The 16,285-nt window shown below is 40.6% G+C and overlaps 1 protein-coding gene across 14 annotated transcripts in view; it reads right to left on the reverse strand.

Annotated features, from left to right (window-relative positions):
• Positions 1-16,285, reverse strand: part of mef2aa (myocyte enhancer factor 2aa) — a 221,331-nt gene that overhangs the window by 22,796 nt on the left and 182,250 nt on the right. For all 14 annotated transcript variants that reach the window (XM_059639317.1, XM_048562659.2, XM_048562664.2 and 11 more), the window contains one exon: positions 14,667-14,720. In XM_059639317.1, coding sequence (XP_059495300.1) covers positions 14,667-14,720 — 54 coding nt within the window. The remainder of the gene's footprint in view (positions 1-14,666; positions 14,721-16,285) is intronic.

Consider the following 16,285-nt stretch of genomic DNA (forward strand, 5'->3'; position numbering starts at 1 on the left):
TCTAAATAAAACAACATTTTTTTCAAAAGACACTTTTTTAAAAAAAAAATCATGACTGAAAGTTAATTTCTTGGACTGAAAGTGTGTAGAGAGAGAGGTAGTTAAACGAACAGGCAAGGGTCTGGCAGAAGGAGCACAATGTTGGTAAATGTGGGGTCGTCCATTTTGGAATACTAGCAAAATGTACTATTATTTAAACGGGGAAAAGTTGCAGCATGTTGCTGTGTAGAGGGTTCTAGGTGTCCTTGTACATGAATTACAGAGTTGGTTTGCAGGTGCAGCAGGTAATTAAGAAGGCAAACAGCATATTGTACTTCATTACTAGATGGATGGAGTTTAAAAATAGGGAGGTTATGCTGAAGCTGTATATGGTGCTGGTGAGGCCACACTTGGAGTATTGTGTACAGTTTTGGTCTCTTGAGAAAGGGCATACTGTCACTGGAGGGTGTGCAGAGGGGGCTCATTGGGATGCTTCTGGAGTGGAGAGGGTTGGCTTACGAGGACAGATTGGTCTGGGGCTGTACTTATTGGAATTTAGAAGAATGACAGAGATCTTATAAAAATGTATAAAATTATGAAGAGAACAGATAAGACAGAAGCAGGGAGGTTGTTTCCACTGCCTGGTGAAACGAGAACTAGGTAACACAGCCTCAAAATAAGGGGCAGCAGATTTAGGACTGAATTGAGGAGGAACTTCTTCACCCAAAGGATCGTGAATCTGTGGAATTTCTACCCAACGAAGCAGTTGAGGCTACCTCATGGAATGTTTTTAAGGCAAAGATAGAAGTTTGAACAGCAAAGGAATTGAGAGTTATGGTTCACGTGCAGTTAACTAGAGCAGAGTCCATGAAACGAGTTAATGAATTGCAGAGCAGGCTCAATAGGCCCGATGGCCTGCTCTTGCTTCAGCACAGTGGCTCAGTGGTTGGCACTGTACCACACAGTACCAAGGACCCGAGTTCAATTCCACCCTCAGGCAATCGTCTGTGTTGAGTTTGCACATTCCATCCATGTCTGCGTGGGTTTCCCCCGGGTGCTCCGGTTTCCTCCTACAGTCCAAAGATGTGCAAATTAGGTGGATTGGCCATGCTAAATTGCCCGCAGAGTTCAAGAATGTGTAGATTAGGTACATTATAGAGGAATGGGTTTGGGAGGGTGCACTGAGGGTCAGTGTGGACTTGTTGGGCCAAAGGGCCTGTTTCCACACTGTAGGGATTCTGATTCTATTTCTTACTCTCTTGTATACTGGACACCAGTAGAGTTTAGTAGAGACAGTCAGTGGATTCCTCCAGTCTCAATTGTAACAACAGGGCAGTGATCATGTCTATCACATTACTATCATATCATATGATCGTGGAAATGGTGATTCTGATGGGATCCTCGCACCAAATTTGTGTTGCAATAAACTAACATGAAATGATAAGCAGCAGCTTAGTCTTAACATCTTAAGATGACCAAAACTCATCCATATTATTCACTATTGACGTTCAAGTAAGTGGGAACTTCGACAGTAAAAGGTCTATTATTTTGATGCTTCACAGATAGTAGGAACTGCAGATGTTGGAGAATCTAAGATAACAAGGTGTACAGCACTTTTCTGAAGAAGGGTCTAGGCCCAAAACATCAGCCTTCTTGATCCTCTGATGCTGCTTGGCTTGCTGTGTTCATCCAGCTCCACACCTTGTATCTCTTATTTTGATGCTTGCTGCTTTTGTGCATTCCACTGGACGCACTTGGGACCATAATAATATAAAACATTAATATAATACAGACCCCATTTAATAACAAACCTGATCTGCATCATCTAGCAAAGCATGAAAACAGAAACCTTCAATCATACACTGATCATTTTGTTCTACAAAACTATGCAGTAAAAATGAGAAAGCGCCTCATTCTGTATTGGTTAACTAAAACATCTTTATACCAGGAGAAGCTAACCAGTACAAAAGAACACAGCAATGAATTTCTAAATAGTGATATCTGTTTGTATGCATTAGCTCTTCACAGACCTCAAGCTATCAGTATCTGGAAGGCAAAAGATTAATCATTTTAATTACTGACCAATAAAACAAGTAACATTATGTCCACAATGGAGTGCACGGCACAAAATCTTATCAATTCCACTTTAAAAAAAAGTCAAATAGCAAAATATTTTCATTTTAAATGTAACATTTAAGTTAGTTTATAGCTTTTTAACTCAAACAACTTCGTCTTCTAATTTAACAGTTTTAAAACCAAGCTCACCCTCATGCATAGAGATAGTAAGAACTGCAGATGTTGGAGTCAGAGACAGTACAGTGCAGTGTTGAGGGAACACAGCAGGCTCCTCTGATGCTGCCTGGCCTACCGCGTTCCTCCAGCTTCACACTGTGTTGTCTTACACCCTCTCATGCATAGTTGGGTTTCATCAATCTACAGGGAGAGTAATTGCAAATCAACGTTGTGCATTTTACTGCCATCTAGTGATCATGAAAGTGATCAGATCAAATTTCAAGAAAGTCACTAAAACTTCAAATTTTAATAAACTGAACAGTTTTTTCATCTTCCCTTGTGAGTTGATGGTGGGTATTAACTGATGTGAAAGCCTTTCTAACACTTTATATATTTTTAAAAAGAATGCTTTACACAGTAGAGGTTTGAGTATTGAGTAAAAATGTTAAGTATTGCTGAAATTAAAGACATTTTGTTTAAGCTATTCATCTTGCACTCGTAACAATTTACGAGGCATCCCGATACAAAGAGAAAACAACATTTAAAATGTATCAGGGGAACAGTGTTGATTGCTTGTCAAGTAGTCTCTCTGGTGGAGATGTTGCTCTCAAAATGCACCAGTTGGGCATCAAATTTACGTAATCCTTTCTGCTTGGCAAACATTATCCAACTGTGAGATATTCTTAGCAATGTTTTCAAAGGGTATTTTTTGCCCATTCTGTCAATGAAAGAATACATTGCTTTTTTGGATTGTCCTGACCTCTCACTTGCTTTTGCCAGAAGAAGTAGGGCTAGCTGAAAGATAGAAAATGAAGTTTTATCCTGGTGATTGGGAGGGAAAACTTCTAAATCTGTCTACGACCAGCCTGAAAGTGACTGCCCAAGGAGTGAACATCTACATTAAATTCAATATTTATTTTCAATAACACCAATAATAAATGGAAAAGTTCAGGGTCCTCCTGAAATAATTTCTCCCAAGTCTCTGTTTTTGAACAGAGCAGTAATTTGAATTTTTCATAAGAAACAACTGGTGCCTGGAAGAGATCATTCTGTTGATTAGTTCAGTTCTTTCAGAAAAACAATGATTTCAAACATGGGAGATATTTTTCAATGGTTTCTTCATATCCTGGTGGAGTTGTTATTCTATTTGAGATCAGAGCCAACTTTTAACTTGTGATCTAACACAATCTAGGTTACAAAGATGTATACATACACCATTCCTCCAACAGCATATCTGTCTATTTCATGGTAACTCCCTATAACCTGGCAAACTCTGCCTTCCGTTTACTCTAACCTATCATGCATCATCCTACTCTGGCCCACCACTGTCACCAAACTTTCAATTACCTACATCCCTTATGATGGATTTTGCTATGATACTTTTTCATAATATGTGCATTGTTGTTGCTGCAACTTTAACCAATTATTGTACAGCCACCAAACAGGATGACATTAAAAATTAGGAGATGTCACCTTTCCTTTCAGGTAGCAGTTAAGGACAGTTTTATACCTTTAAACCAAATCATAATGAATTAATTGATTACCAATTTTCAGGATTAACTTCTCACTAGTGCAAAACAGAGTAACAACTCATCAAACAATGGCATAGATTACACAGTCTTAAGTAATTTTTGTTTTAAAACTACACACTACCTAACAAACAAACTGTACCTTCCATCCCCTCCAAACCATTTAACCATGCTATAGATAGCCAAACTTTTATAGCATGCCACCCAGTTAAAATGCTTGGGCACTGTTCTAAAAATATAATTCAAGCAGATCTAGTGTAATCCTAGAATTAACAAAAGATGAACTATAACGTTCCTTCAACTGGTGATCATTGGTTTTTATTCGACTAATTTCTTTTAAGATTTACTGTATTCTTACCTATTCGCTTAGATATCAACTGTGAGCACATTGGTTGATTTTGAAGAAGTCTGTTTCACAAATCAGATATTTACTAGAGAACAAAACCATGGGGGTAATGCCCCTGCATTCTAGTCAGGAAGATTGGGCTTGAGTCCCACTTGTCCTGACTGTGTATCATATCTTGTCTAAACAAGTTGATTGAAATAATGAGTGACCGACCTCGGGCTCTTGTGAGATAGAGTCCCTGCCTCTGGGCCAGTGATCTGAGTTCAAGTCCCATCTTTGCGGGAAGTACCTCACAACATATCCAAGCAGGTCAATTAAAATAGCTACAGAAACTTATGACCAAGCAAGGTTCAGTACGCAAAAGATGGGACTAAAGATTGTAAAGTTCTGACTGAAAGTGAACTGCAGTTGCTCAGCCTATTACATTCTGGGAATTATTCAATAAACAAAGTCAAAACATAAAGATGCACTTGTACAAATAACTGATGAATAATTTCAAAAAAATGTATTTTTACAGTATCTTCAATATTCAGAGCTCAGGCCTGAGCTGGTGTGCTATGGAAATCTTGTGGGGGGTTACTCAGGTTTATTTTTAGACGGGTTTAATTTTATGGCCGGGAAGGAAGACAGGGCAAACTGAACTGAAAAGAGTCCAAGATCAGCAGATATTGGAGGGTGGGGTGGAGACAAAGTGGTACACACCAAGTGAGGGCTAGAGGCGCAGATGTGTATTGAGGCCATGTCCTGAATGTTGGCAAGTCTAAAGGACAGGAAGCAGGCCAAGGATACATGTCAAGAGGCAGTGCAAGGGAGGAAGCTAAGAAATAGGCCAGGCCTTTGCCAAGAGATGACCACTACTCAACAAGCTTGTGTTAAGATGACAGGGACAAAATGTCAGGAATTCTCAGGAGCAGTGGAGAGGCAATTCACATATGAATCCTGGCCAACGAGAGAAGTCTAATGTGGGTGAATGCGTTGGCTGATGACATTTTGCAAGCAACTGGTTTCCAGTCAGATACAGCAGATCTTACTGAAAGATGCAAGACCCTGAGACAGGTATTGCTGCAATAACCGAGAGGCTGTTTCCCCTTCTCAGAGAATCTAGCTCTAGGGGTGCAGTTTAAAAGTAAGTGGTTTCCCATTCAAGACCAAGATGTGGAGGAATTTCACCTCTTGAAAAGGATTAGTCTGTGCGATTCTCTTCTACAGAGAGCAGGGGAGTCTGGTCATTGAACATATTCATGCCAAGTTAGACAATGCTTTGTCTGACAAGTGAGTCAAAGATTTTGGAGGCAGGCCTTTATTTGTTTGTGCATTCATTCATTAGTACGCCCAAGAAAGAGTTAATTAGTAGGTACAAAAGTAGAACTTGAAGCTCTCACCTTCTCTGCACAAATTCAAGCACATCACCTATGCTTGAAGGTGCATGACTTCAGGTTAAGGCTGAAACAAGAGCTTAAGCTTTCAAACGTAAATGTCTCATAGAAATTCTACATTTGCAGAATTTAGTTGGTGTTCCTTTGGAAGCCTTTTGCTGCACATACAATTCCAAACAGGGCAGCTATCTACACTGCAAAGATTGACCTCAAAGTTACTGCACAACGGCTGGCAGAGAGATCTAATAAAAATAATGGTAGCTCTAAAGCTCATTTTGTTTATTATCTTTGCTTGGTGACAATATAAACTCTAAAGCTGACTTCACGTTCAGCCTTTTCATACTGACCCACTCGCTCTCTAACCACTCTGTAGAAGCACCTTCACCACATGGGACTGTAGCAGTTCAAGAAGGCACCGTCCCAAAGGCAACCATGGATACGCAATAAATGTTGGCCTTACCAATGATACCCACATCCTATGAAAGAATAAATAAAATGCCCCTACCATACAAGAAACCCTTTCACAGCGTTTAACCAAAGTTATAAACATAAAATAGCTTGCAATAAACCATTACACAAAAATGTACTGATGTGCAGATAATCTGCTGATCCATGTTTTTTCCAATGCTCAATTACAGCTCAAATGAGTCAGATGAGTTTTGATTGCAATTCATTTCAAAATGAACTCTCTTTCCAGGCCCTGAATGAGCCTGAAATAGTTCTCTACAGGATCTCATCGGGGTCATTACTGCGGAACCTGGGAAGGTAAATACAATGTTAGCATTCATTTCAAGGGGGCTAGAATACAAGAATAAAGATGTACTGCTACGGTTGTAGACTGCATTTGGACTGTTGCGAGCAGTTTTGGGCCCTATATCTAAGGGACGACATGCTGGCATTGGAGGAAGTCCACAGGAGGATTACAAGAATGATCCTGGGGATGAAGGGCTCGTCATATAAGATGCAATTGAGGACTCTGGGTCTATGCTCAATGGAGATTAGAAGGATGAGGTGGGGTCTCATTGAAACGTACAGAATACTGACAGGTCCGGATAAGATGGACATGGAGAAGTTATTTCCAATAGTGAGGAAGACTAGGATTCAGGATAATAGCCTCAGAGTGAAGAGATGACCATTTTGAACGGAGAAGAGGAGGCTTTTTTTCAGTCAGTGTGTGGAAAATCTGTGGAACTCATTACCACAGAAAACAGTCAAGGTCAATTCATGGAGTGCATTTAAAACAGAAATAGATATGCTCTTGATTAGCATGGGGATCAAAGGTTACAGGGGCAAAGCAGGACAATGGAGTTGAGAAACATATCGTCCATGATCGAATGGCAGAGCAGACTCCATGGACCAAGAGGCTTGATGCTGTTTCTATTTCTTACAGTCTCAAAAATGAGACCAGCAAGGAGCTTATCCAGCTTCCTAGTCAAGAAGAAACAAATACAGTCTTCTATAGACAACTGAATGCTTGTTCAGCCCAAATCAGGACAGAATGCAAAGTTAACAGCACAGTGGTAATGTTACTAGATTATTTATTCCAGGGGTCTGGAATAATGCTTCAAAAGACAGCTGTTCAAAACCCACAATGCCAGCTGGGAGAATTTAGACTCAATTAAAGAACAAATCTGGAATATAATGCCACAGAAAAGCAGCTAATATCAAAGACCCCTCCCACCCAATTATTATGTCTTTCAACCTCTCCCCATCAGGCAGAAGACACAAAAGCTTAAACACTTGTACCAATAGGTTCAAAAAAAGCTTCTTCCCTGCTGTTATTACACTACTGAGTTTCAAGTCTAAGTTGGACTTCAAACCTCATTAGTATCCTGCAGATAAGTCGAGGATGCCAATATACCATCCAGAACCAGTTCTGAGGTTTCACAGAGACAAGGCTAGTCCTGGTATTGGGGAACAGGTTATGGTCTCAGACTGGAGGCAAAGCCACCATTTCAACAGCAGCCTTCACAAGCTGCACAGGGCACTGGTTAACCTAACTACAGCAAGTTTGAAGGTCATGTTCAGTGAAGGTCATGTTCAAAGAAGTCCAATTTTGACAAGATAGCCTCAACAAAGTGTTAGACCCCCTAATTTTATAGGGAAGAGGCTTACAGCTATCCATCAAGCACAAACACCACACTTTCAGATATACTTTTATATATATTCATATAATCCACCCTATTGGATGCGTTTTAAGCCTGTAAAATACAAATTTCCAGATTTGTGTGTTATTGATATATAGAAAATGATCTTTCAACCCATTCTGTACTTTTACAGGACATTTTACAATGCTAAAATTATAAATGCCCTTATTGAATCAGGAAGTCAAAACATTACTCAACTTGCTTCACTCTTAAATCATGAGATTAATTTCTGGAAAATGAGAGAGAGCTGGGGTCTGTTTCTCAACAGCTCTGGCAACAAACAAAGAACATGCCAAGAATGTGAAACTGACATCCGTGCTGACATACTGAGCTCTTTTCAAAAGCTGCCTCTCCGTGCACTCAGAAGGTAAAAACAACAGCTGATGATCCATCAAGGTCTCACTGGGGTCTCAGTTCCAGGGTTTGTCCTTAATCTGCACCTGCTGTTTGCATAGCATACAACGGGCACTGTTAGCTGGCAGGTTATTGTGTACTAGGAACGTAATCACATGACGTCATCCAACCCTTGCTGGATGTTCAGAAGATCTGCTCAGCTTACATGCTACTGGCTTTGCAATCAATAAAAGAACACAAACCTGAAACTGTCATTTGAGTAAAGCAAATTCTGCTGAGTGTTTTAGAAAATACCCTGTATACTAATTATATTGGTATTTTCTGTGTAAAAACAGTACCTTCTACTGGTAGGTCAATGTGAACAATTAGCTATATAATGACAAATCTAAAGAATTATGTAATCCTCTTTATGCTATAAATTTAATTACAGTAATAACAGAGCATAAAAATTAACAGTTGAGTTGCAAGGCTCAACTTTCAGGGTAAAAGTAAATGGAAGACTGTGGTGAAATTGAAATGAACTTAGAGTTTAGCCACTTCCTTTTTACTACGGTGAAGTTCCCACTTATCTTACACAGCAGCTGATATGAATTCTGAATCAGTGCTTCCCAACTTGTTTTCTGCTATGACTCCAGTTTAATAATGCATGTTTGGTGCAACCCGAGACAGAAAATTGGAATGGGAGTAAAGACTCATTGTGCTGGTGCGAGTTTGAACAGCAGAGATGCAGGCACATAATGCCATTCAGTGTCAGTGGGGTAAAATCCTGAACTCCCTTCCTAGCTGTGTTGTGGGCATACCTACAGCAAATTGATTGCAGCGGTTCAAGGAGGCAGCTCCCACCATTTTTTCAATGGATAATTAAGGGTGGGCAATAAACGATCACCCGGGCAGCGACATCCATGTCCTGGGAGTCAATGAAATAAAAACAAAAAAAAACAAAAAACGAGAAACAGAAGACACCTCCCATTTTCTGGGTCTGTTGCTGTCAATGAACTCACTGGATGAGGCCACAGACAAGCAAATGAAAAAACCACACACATTTAAAGGGACCTTGTAGCCAATCTTTGGACTGTCAAATATTGGTATCTGCTCCACAGCCACTGAGCAATGATTACTCTTGTCACACTTTGGGAACCTCTCTTCTATACAGTGTGCTGCTTCACTGTATGCTACATACCTTTGATTAGTTTACTAGAATTTTGGTGTTGTACTGAATGTTAGATACAGCATAAACAGGGATCTCTGTTCCACTTTGCTTCAGTACATTCTGATCTTATTCCTATTACTTGACAAATTACATTGCAAGTTCAGAACAAGCTCATTTTAAAATCAAGCTTGTTACAAGACTAAACTTATTTTAAATTCAGATTTGCAACACCTGAAGATTTTCACCTCACGTTTGCCGAATTTTCACCAAAGTTAACACTACAAAATAGAGTTCGAATAACTCAGATTTTACTGAATAATCGCATTAAGAAATCAAAATAGATGCACGTTAAATTCAAAGTGCCAGTCTCAAAACTTTGCTGATATATTAAATGTCACTTTGCAAACATTCTAATTATAGAATTTACACCATCTGCCACATACCCGTAATAGTGCCAACCTATAACGATTATCTCCTTTCAAAGAAGGTTCGTTTTTAAAATGATCATATAATACCAAATGGAGGACATTAAATTCCCTTCCAAAGGCAGACAGACAACATCCTTGGGTAACTTCCCACGAACAATAATTAGTTATTCGGCCATAGATGTTAAATAATTAGATGACTACCAGAGGTTAGGCCTCTGGCACAAGCTGAAGGCTGTGAACCCAGCTGAAGTTATGTTTGTTCATGGACATTAACTTCTTCTAGCCCAGGATTCTGACCCTGATGCACTGCGTGACAAACGTACAAGTCTTGGGACTGACAGAGACTGCCCTTAACTTACGAAATCAGGATCCCTTGACTGAATTTAACCGATGACAGCTGACGACCATGGCAAGTTTCTGGCTTTGTGGCTAAACTGCAAGGCAAGACATAAGTGATGGGAGCTTGGTATTGTAGGGTGCCAAAGCACATCAATGGGCGATAAGGCAGGGATGTTGTGAGCATCCAGGCAGGCACAAAGTGAGTAAGTGCTAAGGGAGGAACAGAGCAGTGCTGGGACACAGCCTGGTCCAGTCTGTGAGCTGCACGCAAAATGTCCCCGCAGCTGTGTTTCAACGCAAGTTGTCAGTGCACCCCAAACTGCCACTTTAAAGTGCGGAAACAGCATGTAAGTGCATTGACGAGGTGCCGCGAGGATCCTGATAGGCTGACAAGTGTCCGTCCCCAGCATCTTTACACAGTGGAGGGGTGAGCAGCCAGGGTTGAGTGTGGTAAGTTGCTCTAGACTGTGCCCTGAGACATTGTTGCCTCGTCTCCAAGATGCCAGCCTGGGAAGCCAAAGGAACAACTGAAGTTGCCAGGTACCTACTTGGTCTTTCACATGGGTGGTGCTGACATCTAATTTTTTCATGGCAGGTCATAGAATCGGAAGCTGTCCAGTAATGAGCAAATATATGAACAAGAAATATTCCCTGTTGAGAGGAATCTTGCCACTCATTAGACAGGATCTCATCTCAACATCCAGAACTGTTTGAAAATGCAATGAGTTGCTCTCAACACCGAAAAAAAGCCTTGATTGATTCCTCACATGAATGCAAGAAATTTCGGCAAATCAAGTTCTTTTCAGATTTCACCCAAGGACTCTTTGCCTAAGCCGATAGCGCTTCTCCAACAATTTCTAGACTTGTAGGTTTCTTCCATGCCCTTATTGGAGATCTATTTATTAATGTTTTCATAATAATGGTTCATTACTTGGCAGGTGAAATGGGATTGAAGGTGCAAATTTAAAATGCTTCTCTGCATATCATTTTATGAAAAGCCAAAGTTAAATATGTGGCGTCATGCTTTATTTTGCCTAAATGGTAATGGAAAAATAAAGATTGGAAGCAATGAGATGAGACAATGAGTAAAACAAAATACTTCGTATCACTGATAAACAGGCTGTAGCCAAGAGTGAAATCCATGTGACATGAGCTGGTACAAGAACAAAACTCGTGACTTAAGTAGCACCTGGAAGTCTAAAGCATCAGCATAGGACTTAAAACCTGTCCAGTACAGGTCGTGGTGTGCAGTATTGCACTTTGCTATTGCCACAATTAGACTTTGAAGAAAAAATGAGAGAAGAATCATAGAGGCCCCAAAGTGTGGAAGCAGGCCATTTTGAAGAGCATCCCACCCAGAATCACTCCCCTACCGGAGCCCTGCTATTCCCATGGTTAACCCACAAAGATAGCATACCCCTGGACACTACGGGCAATTTAGCATGGCCAATCCACCTAACCTGCACATCTTTGGTCTGTGGGAGGAAACCAGAGGAAAACCATGCAGGCACAGGGAGAATGTGCAAACTCCATCCGTACAGACAGTCGCCCAAGGCTGCAATCGAACTGGGTTCCCTGGCACTGTGAGGCAGCAATGCTAACCACTGAGGCACCATGCCACCCCAGAATAACAGCTTTTGAAACATGGGTTTGATAGAGGAAGATTAGTATGCATTGGATGGATAGAAAGACAGGCTAATGAGTTGGATCAAGAATAGAAATTTAGGATTTGAAAGAAAAAAAAAAGAGTACTGCAAAATCAGAACAGAAGGAAGAAAACTTGAGAGAGTAGATAACAATGATGTGTGGACTGGGGGAAACTTGAAGAAAGCCAAAGAAGCAAGATAATGCCAATGGCCCCATTATGGCTAGTGATAACCGAAAGAAAAGTGAAATGAGGCGTAGAACAGTTTTGTTTCATTTGAAGCATACGATGTGAGAATGATTTGTCATTAACCAAACTGAATTAAGACAGCCAGGTTAGGCAGTGAATAAAGGCAAGAATTACATTTTCAACAGATGGTTTGAGGTAGGGTAGGGTAGGATCACACAATGACAACTAAAATAGTTGCAGAAATATGCAATCAGCTTGGAAGGAAATATCTTACCAAGTGTATCAGCAATTTCATGCATTCAGTCTTAGACAGCAGCTAGGGAGGAAGCAGGATTAGATCTGCATGCAAGAATTTCTGCTGAGTCACAAAGTGAGGAAGAAAGTTGAAATAATACCCAAAAAACACAACATAATTAGAACTTGATATTTTTACAGGGAAGAAATGCCATTTCATGTAGATATTCTTACATAAGTTATGGAAACGTAAGCACATACTTAGGCATTGATCTGTTCAAAAGGGAGAGGGTTGTTGGAAATTGAGTGTATAAATTTGGCGTGCTGAATACCTGGTACTGTAACATGCACATGATGGCGGTGTATGAGATTACATCGAATCCAGTTAAACCATCACTGTAAGTAGGCCGACTGTTAGTCATCTGTTTAGGAATGTTGATGACATGGATTGCTCAAAAGGTACAACTTCTGGAAATAATTCAGCAAGATCCGAGTATAGGAAATGTTGATGTGTCATGGGGTTGACTTTAGTTATTTACAGTTCCACCCTTGGGAAGGGGGAGCATATAATCAGGAGTCTTTGACTCTTTCCGATTGTCAAATAGAGAAGATTGAGGATTGCTTTCTTGTCTATCTTCTCCCAATTAAAGCCCTTGAGTGTCCAAGCAATGAGCACTTAACAGCCTCATGCCACTGCTGCTGATATGCAAAAGCTAGTGAACTTCTGTCAGGGTGAGAGATACCCTCCTGATCAGGCACTTTCTGCCCAAAGGAAGCACACCTCACTGGTGACTGGGGCTGCCCATTGCTCAAAGAGTGCCCCCTGCAACACAGCATTGTTCTGGTCTGCATCAACTCACCAACATCACAGGGTCTTTGTTGCAGTAACAGTAGAGGCTATCAATGTGACTGAAGAATTGCTGGCTTTTGACTGGCAGTGACTCTTGGAAATGGCATGTTTAATAATATGGAGGCTTTGACAGCAGACAGCATCTGCCCGAGTAATGCTCAACTTAATGGGGTGGCACCATGGTTCAATGGTTGGCACTGCTGTCTCACAATGCCAGGGGCCGGGTTCGATTCCACCCTCGGGCGACTGTCTGTGTGGAGTTTGCACATTCTCCCCGTGTCTACCTGGGTTTCCTCTGACAGTCCAAAGATGTGCAGGTCAGCTGGTCATGCTAAATTGCCTGTGGTGTTCAGGAATGTGTAGGTTAGGTGGGCTACAGGGGGATGGGGATGGAACCAGGTGGGGTGCTCTGAGGGTCAGTGCGGACTTGTTGGGCCGAAGGGCCTGTTTCCACACTATAGGGATTCTACGAAATTCTATTCTGTGCAGTAATCCCATATGGAGTTCCAATAACGGCCACAAGGGACTGCCTCAGCTTTCCAACCTATGACTAGACCACCACATGGTTGTTACCTTCAGTCCATTGACTGAGGGATCAATAAAAGACCCAAACTAAGGCTGTAAAGTGCTAAGTTGAAAGATTGGGAAATATGGGACCAATTCCAACTGGAGTAAGGGTTTTTTTTTGGGTAGAATGGTGTAGACTAACCTGAGGGCCGCAGAGTTTGGATCTGCCAAAGCTTATAAAGGATGGAGAATGTGTAGCTATGCAGCCAGTTTAGAGGCAAAAAGAGCACAAATGAGATTTTCAACAGCCACGCCATAATGATAAAAATGGCCAAGCCAGTTTATGGTTGCTGGTAATTTGACATTTCAATTGTCATATATTTTCTTCATGAAAACGTCGTGCTGTGGTTTGTGTATACTCTAGTCCTAGATTTCTTGCATTGCCTGTGACACGCCAGTAGGGTGATATTCCAAACTCGACTTTGCACAAAAACTGGTGTTTGACTGTTACTGGCTATGAGCTGCTTTGTGTTATCCTAGGAATTTAAACTGCAAATCTCTTCTTCATAAAATTGGCTTATCATGTATATTTAAATGATCTGTGTGATACTCGAATGGAGCTTCCCTTCTTAGAAACTAAAATTGTTAAGGTAATAGTAAGGCAAGTGAAGTTTCTGCAGCTCTTCGGGTTATAAGCCAGATGATGGTTGAAGATTTTGCAACAAAACCTTGCTAAGTACCATTGTGAAGATACTCCATAAACCTTTTGGAGTTTGGGAAACCACTCTACGCATTCTCAAAAGTGCATGTTTAAACACGAACAATGTTTTTAAAAAAATTAAAGGTTAGTGAACAAAAGGCTCAAGCAGTAGAGAAATAGTAATTGCAATCATTTACACACTAAACAAAAGTAAATGCTGAATCGCAACAAATGGATTTGTCCTGATGAGGATCAGCAATATGACAGAGGCAGAAAAAAGAACCACCTATTCTGAACAATTACACGAGCAAAATGGCAACACAACAGCATAAATTTCTTAACCCAGAAGTTTCTGAATGCAAATTCCAGCAGGTTTGAGCTTGTAAGTTGGAGTTGAAAGGATGAGGAAGATTTCATATCAACTTTGCAAGGCAGAGTAAAATGGATGATAGCAAGTCAGCCACTCATTTATGCATCATCCAGTCATGTCAAAAGAAATTAATGAAATTGCAAGAAATAGAAAACAGGTTACTGACTCATTATTACTCATGTAATACTATCACACAAAGTAGATACGTAACCCTGAGTGCAATAGCATTAATTCCACTTTTCTACTGTCAGTAGGTTAAACTATTGAGCTCATGCCAGGATTTTTGCTTACCGACAGGGCTGGTGCCTGCACCATTCGGCATTGTAAGGTCACCCATCATTCCACCTATAACAAAACAGAGGAAAGGTCGAGCTATCAATCAAATGCATTAGAAAAACATTCTCCATTTGTTGGCAATAAAACTGGTCCTAAATTTACTTTATGAAGTGGGGTCGAAATAAATCAAGTTTTGTATGATTCACTGAAAATACATTCCTCCTAGAACATCGAGTGTGGCTCTTTAAAGTTGCATATTAAACTGATAGCATTTTAGCAGGCTAGTACTCAGTAGAACCTTCAAAAACAATAATATATGTTGAAAAATATGTATGAGTAAACTCAAACATTTAGTTCTATTACTAACAGATTACAGCTATATATCAAGGTGCATGTATTACAGAATGGCTGTCATGTGTCTAAGCTTTTGATTAAATCACTATAAATTAACTGTAGTTGGGAAACAAAATTAGTACCACAAACTACTGTGAGGTTTATCTGTTTAATCAATATAGAACATAGAACAGGCCCTTCAGCCCACGATGTTGTGCCAACCATTGGTCCTCATGTATGCACCCTCAAATTTCTGTTAAAGTTACTATGTAATCTTTAACATTTCAAACGCTATATGTAATCTATATCAAATTTGAGTAAGCAGCAATTTATCTCCATTTCATTCAATCTAGTCCACTATATTCACTGTTCTAAATGTGGTTTCTTCCACACTAGGGAGATGAAATGCAGACTCAGCGGCTGTTTCACAGAACACCTATGTTTTGACAGTAACAATGACTATGTGCTTCCAGATGCCGGCCACTTCAACACAACACCATTTTCCCAGGCCAACATTTCTGTCTCAGGCCTGCTGCTGCGTTCCAGGGACCCTCAACACAAGCCTGAAGACATCTCATTCTCTACTTCAGGACCCTGCAGCCTCTGGGACTCAACAGCGAATTTTCTAACTTTAGAGCCGATTCTGTCCTTCCATGTTGTTTTTCACCCATCCCCACACTCTGATCCCATCAAGACGTGAGTTGCTGTCAGCACAGCCTACCTATTCTCTTGTACCCTTAGCTCTCATAATGATTTATTTGATTTCTCTTCTGTCCTGGCCTTCTATCAATGATCTCCTTGTCCGCCAACCCCTTTCACATTTCTCTGGTTTTCTTTCTTTCTCTCTCCACCTATCCACTCACTTCTCACTCCACATCCCTCCCAATCTCATCCAGCACAAATACCAATTTTTTCCCCTATCAGCTATCAGTTCTGAAGAGGAGCCACTGGACTTGAAATGTTAACTCTTCTCTCTCCCCGCATAGATGCTGCCGGACCTGCTGAGTTTCTCCAGCGATTTCGGTCTGTGTTTCAGATCTCCAGCACCTGCAGATGTTTGTTTTATCGAACTTGAGTAGTTTGTCTAACGCAACAACTTTAAAATCTACTCTCCAATTATAAAACTCAAAAATGAAATTTGCATTTCTTTAGAAACTCATCACATACACACAATGTCCAATACTGCTTTTAATGTACAGTCTTTTTTTTTGGGATGTAGGTGTCACTGGCAAGTACAGCAATTGTTGCCCGTGTCTAACTGCCCGTGAACTGAGTGGCTCAAGGGGTCATTTCAGACAGCA

This window comes from Stegostoma tigrinum, chromosome 33, assembly GCF_030684315.1.
Source record: "Stegostoma tigrinum isolate sSteTig4 chromosome 33, sSteTig4.hap1, whole genome shotgun sequence".
In the NCBI taxonomy this organism is placed as follows: Eukaryota; Metazoa; Chordata; class Chondrichthyes; order Orectolobiformes; family Stegostomatidae; genus Stegostoma; species Stegostoma tigrinum.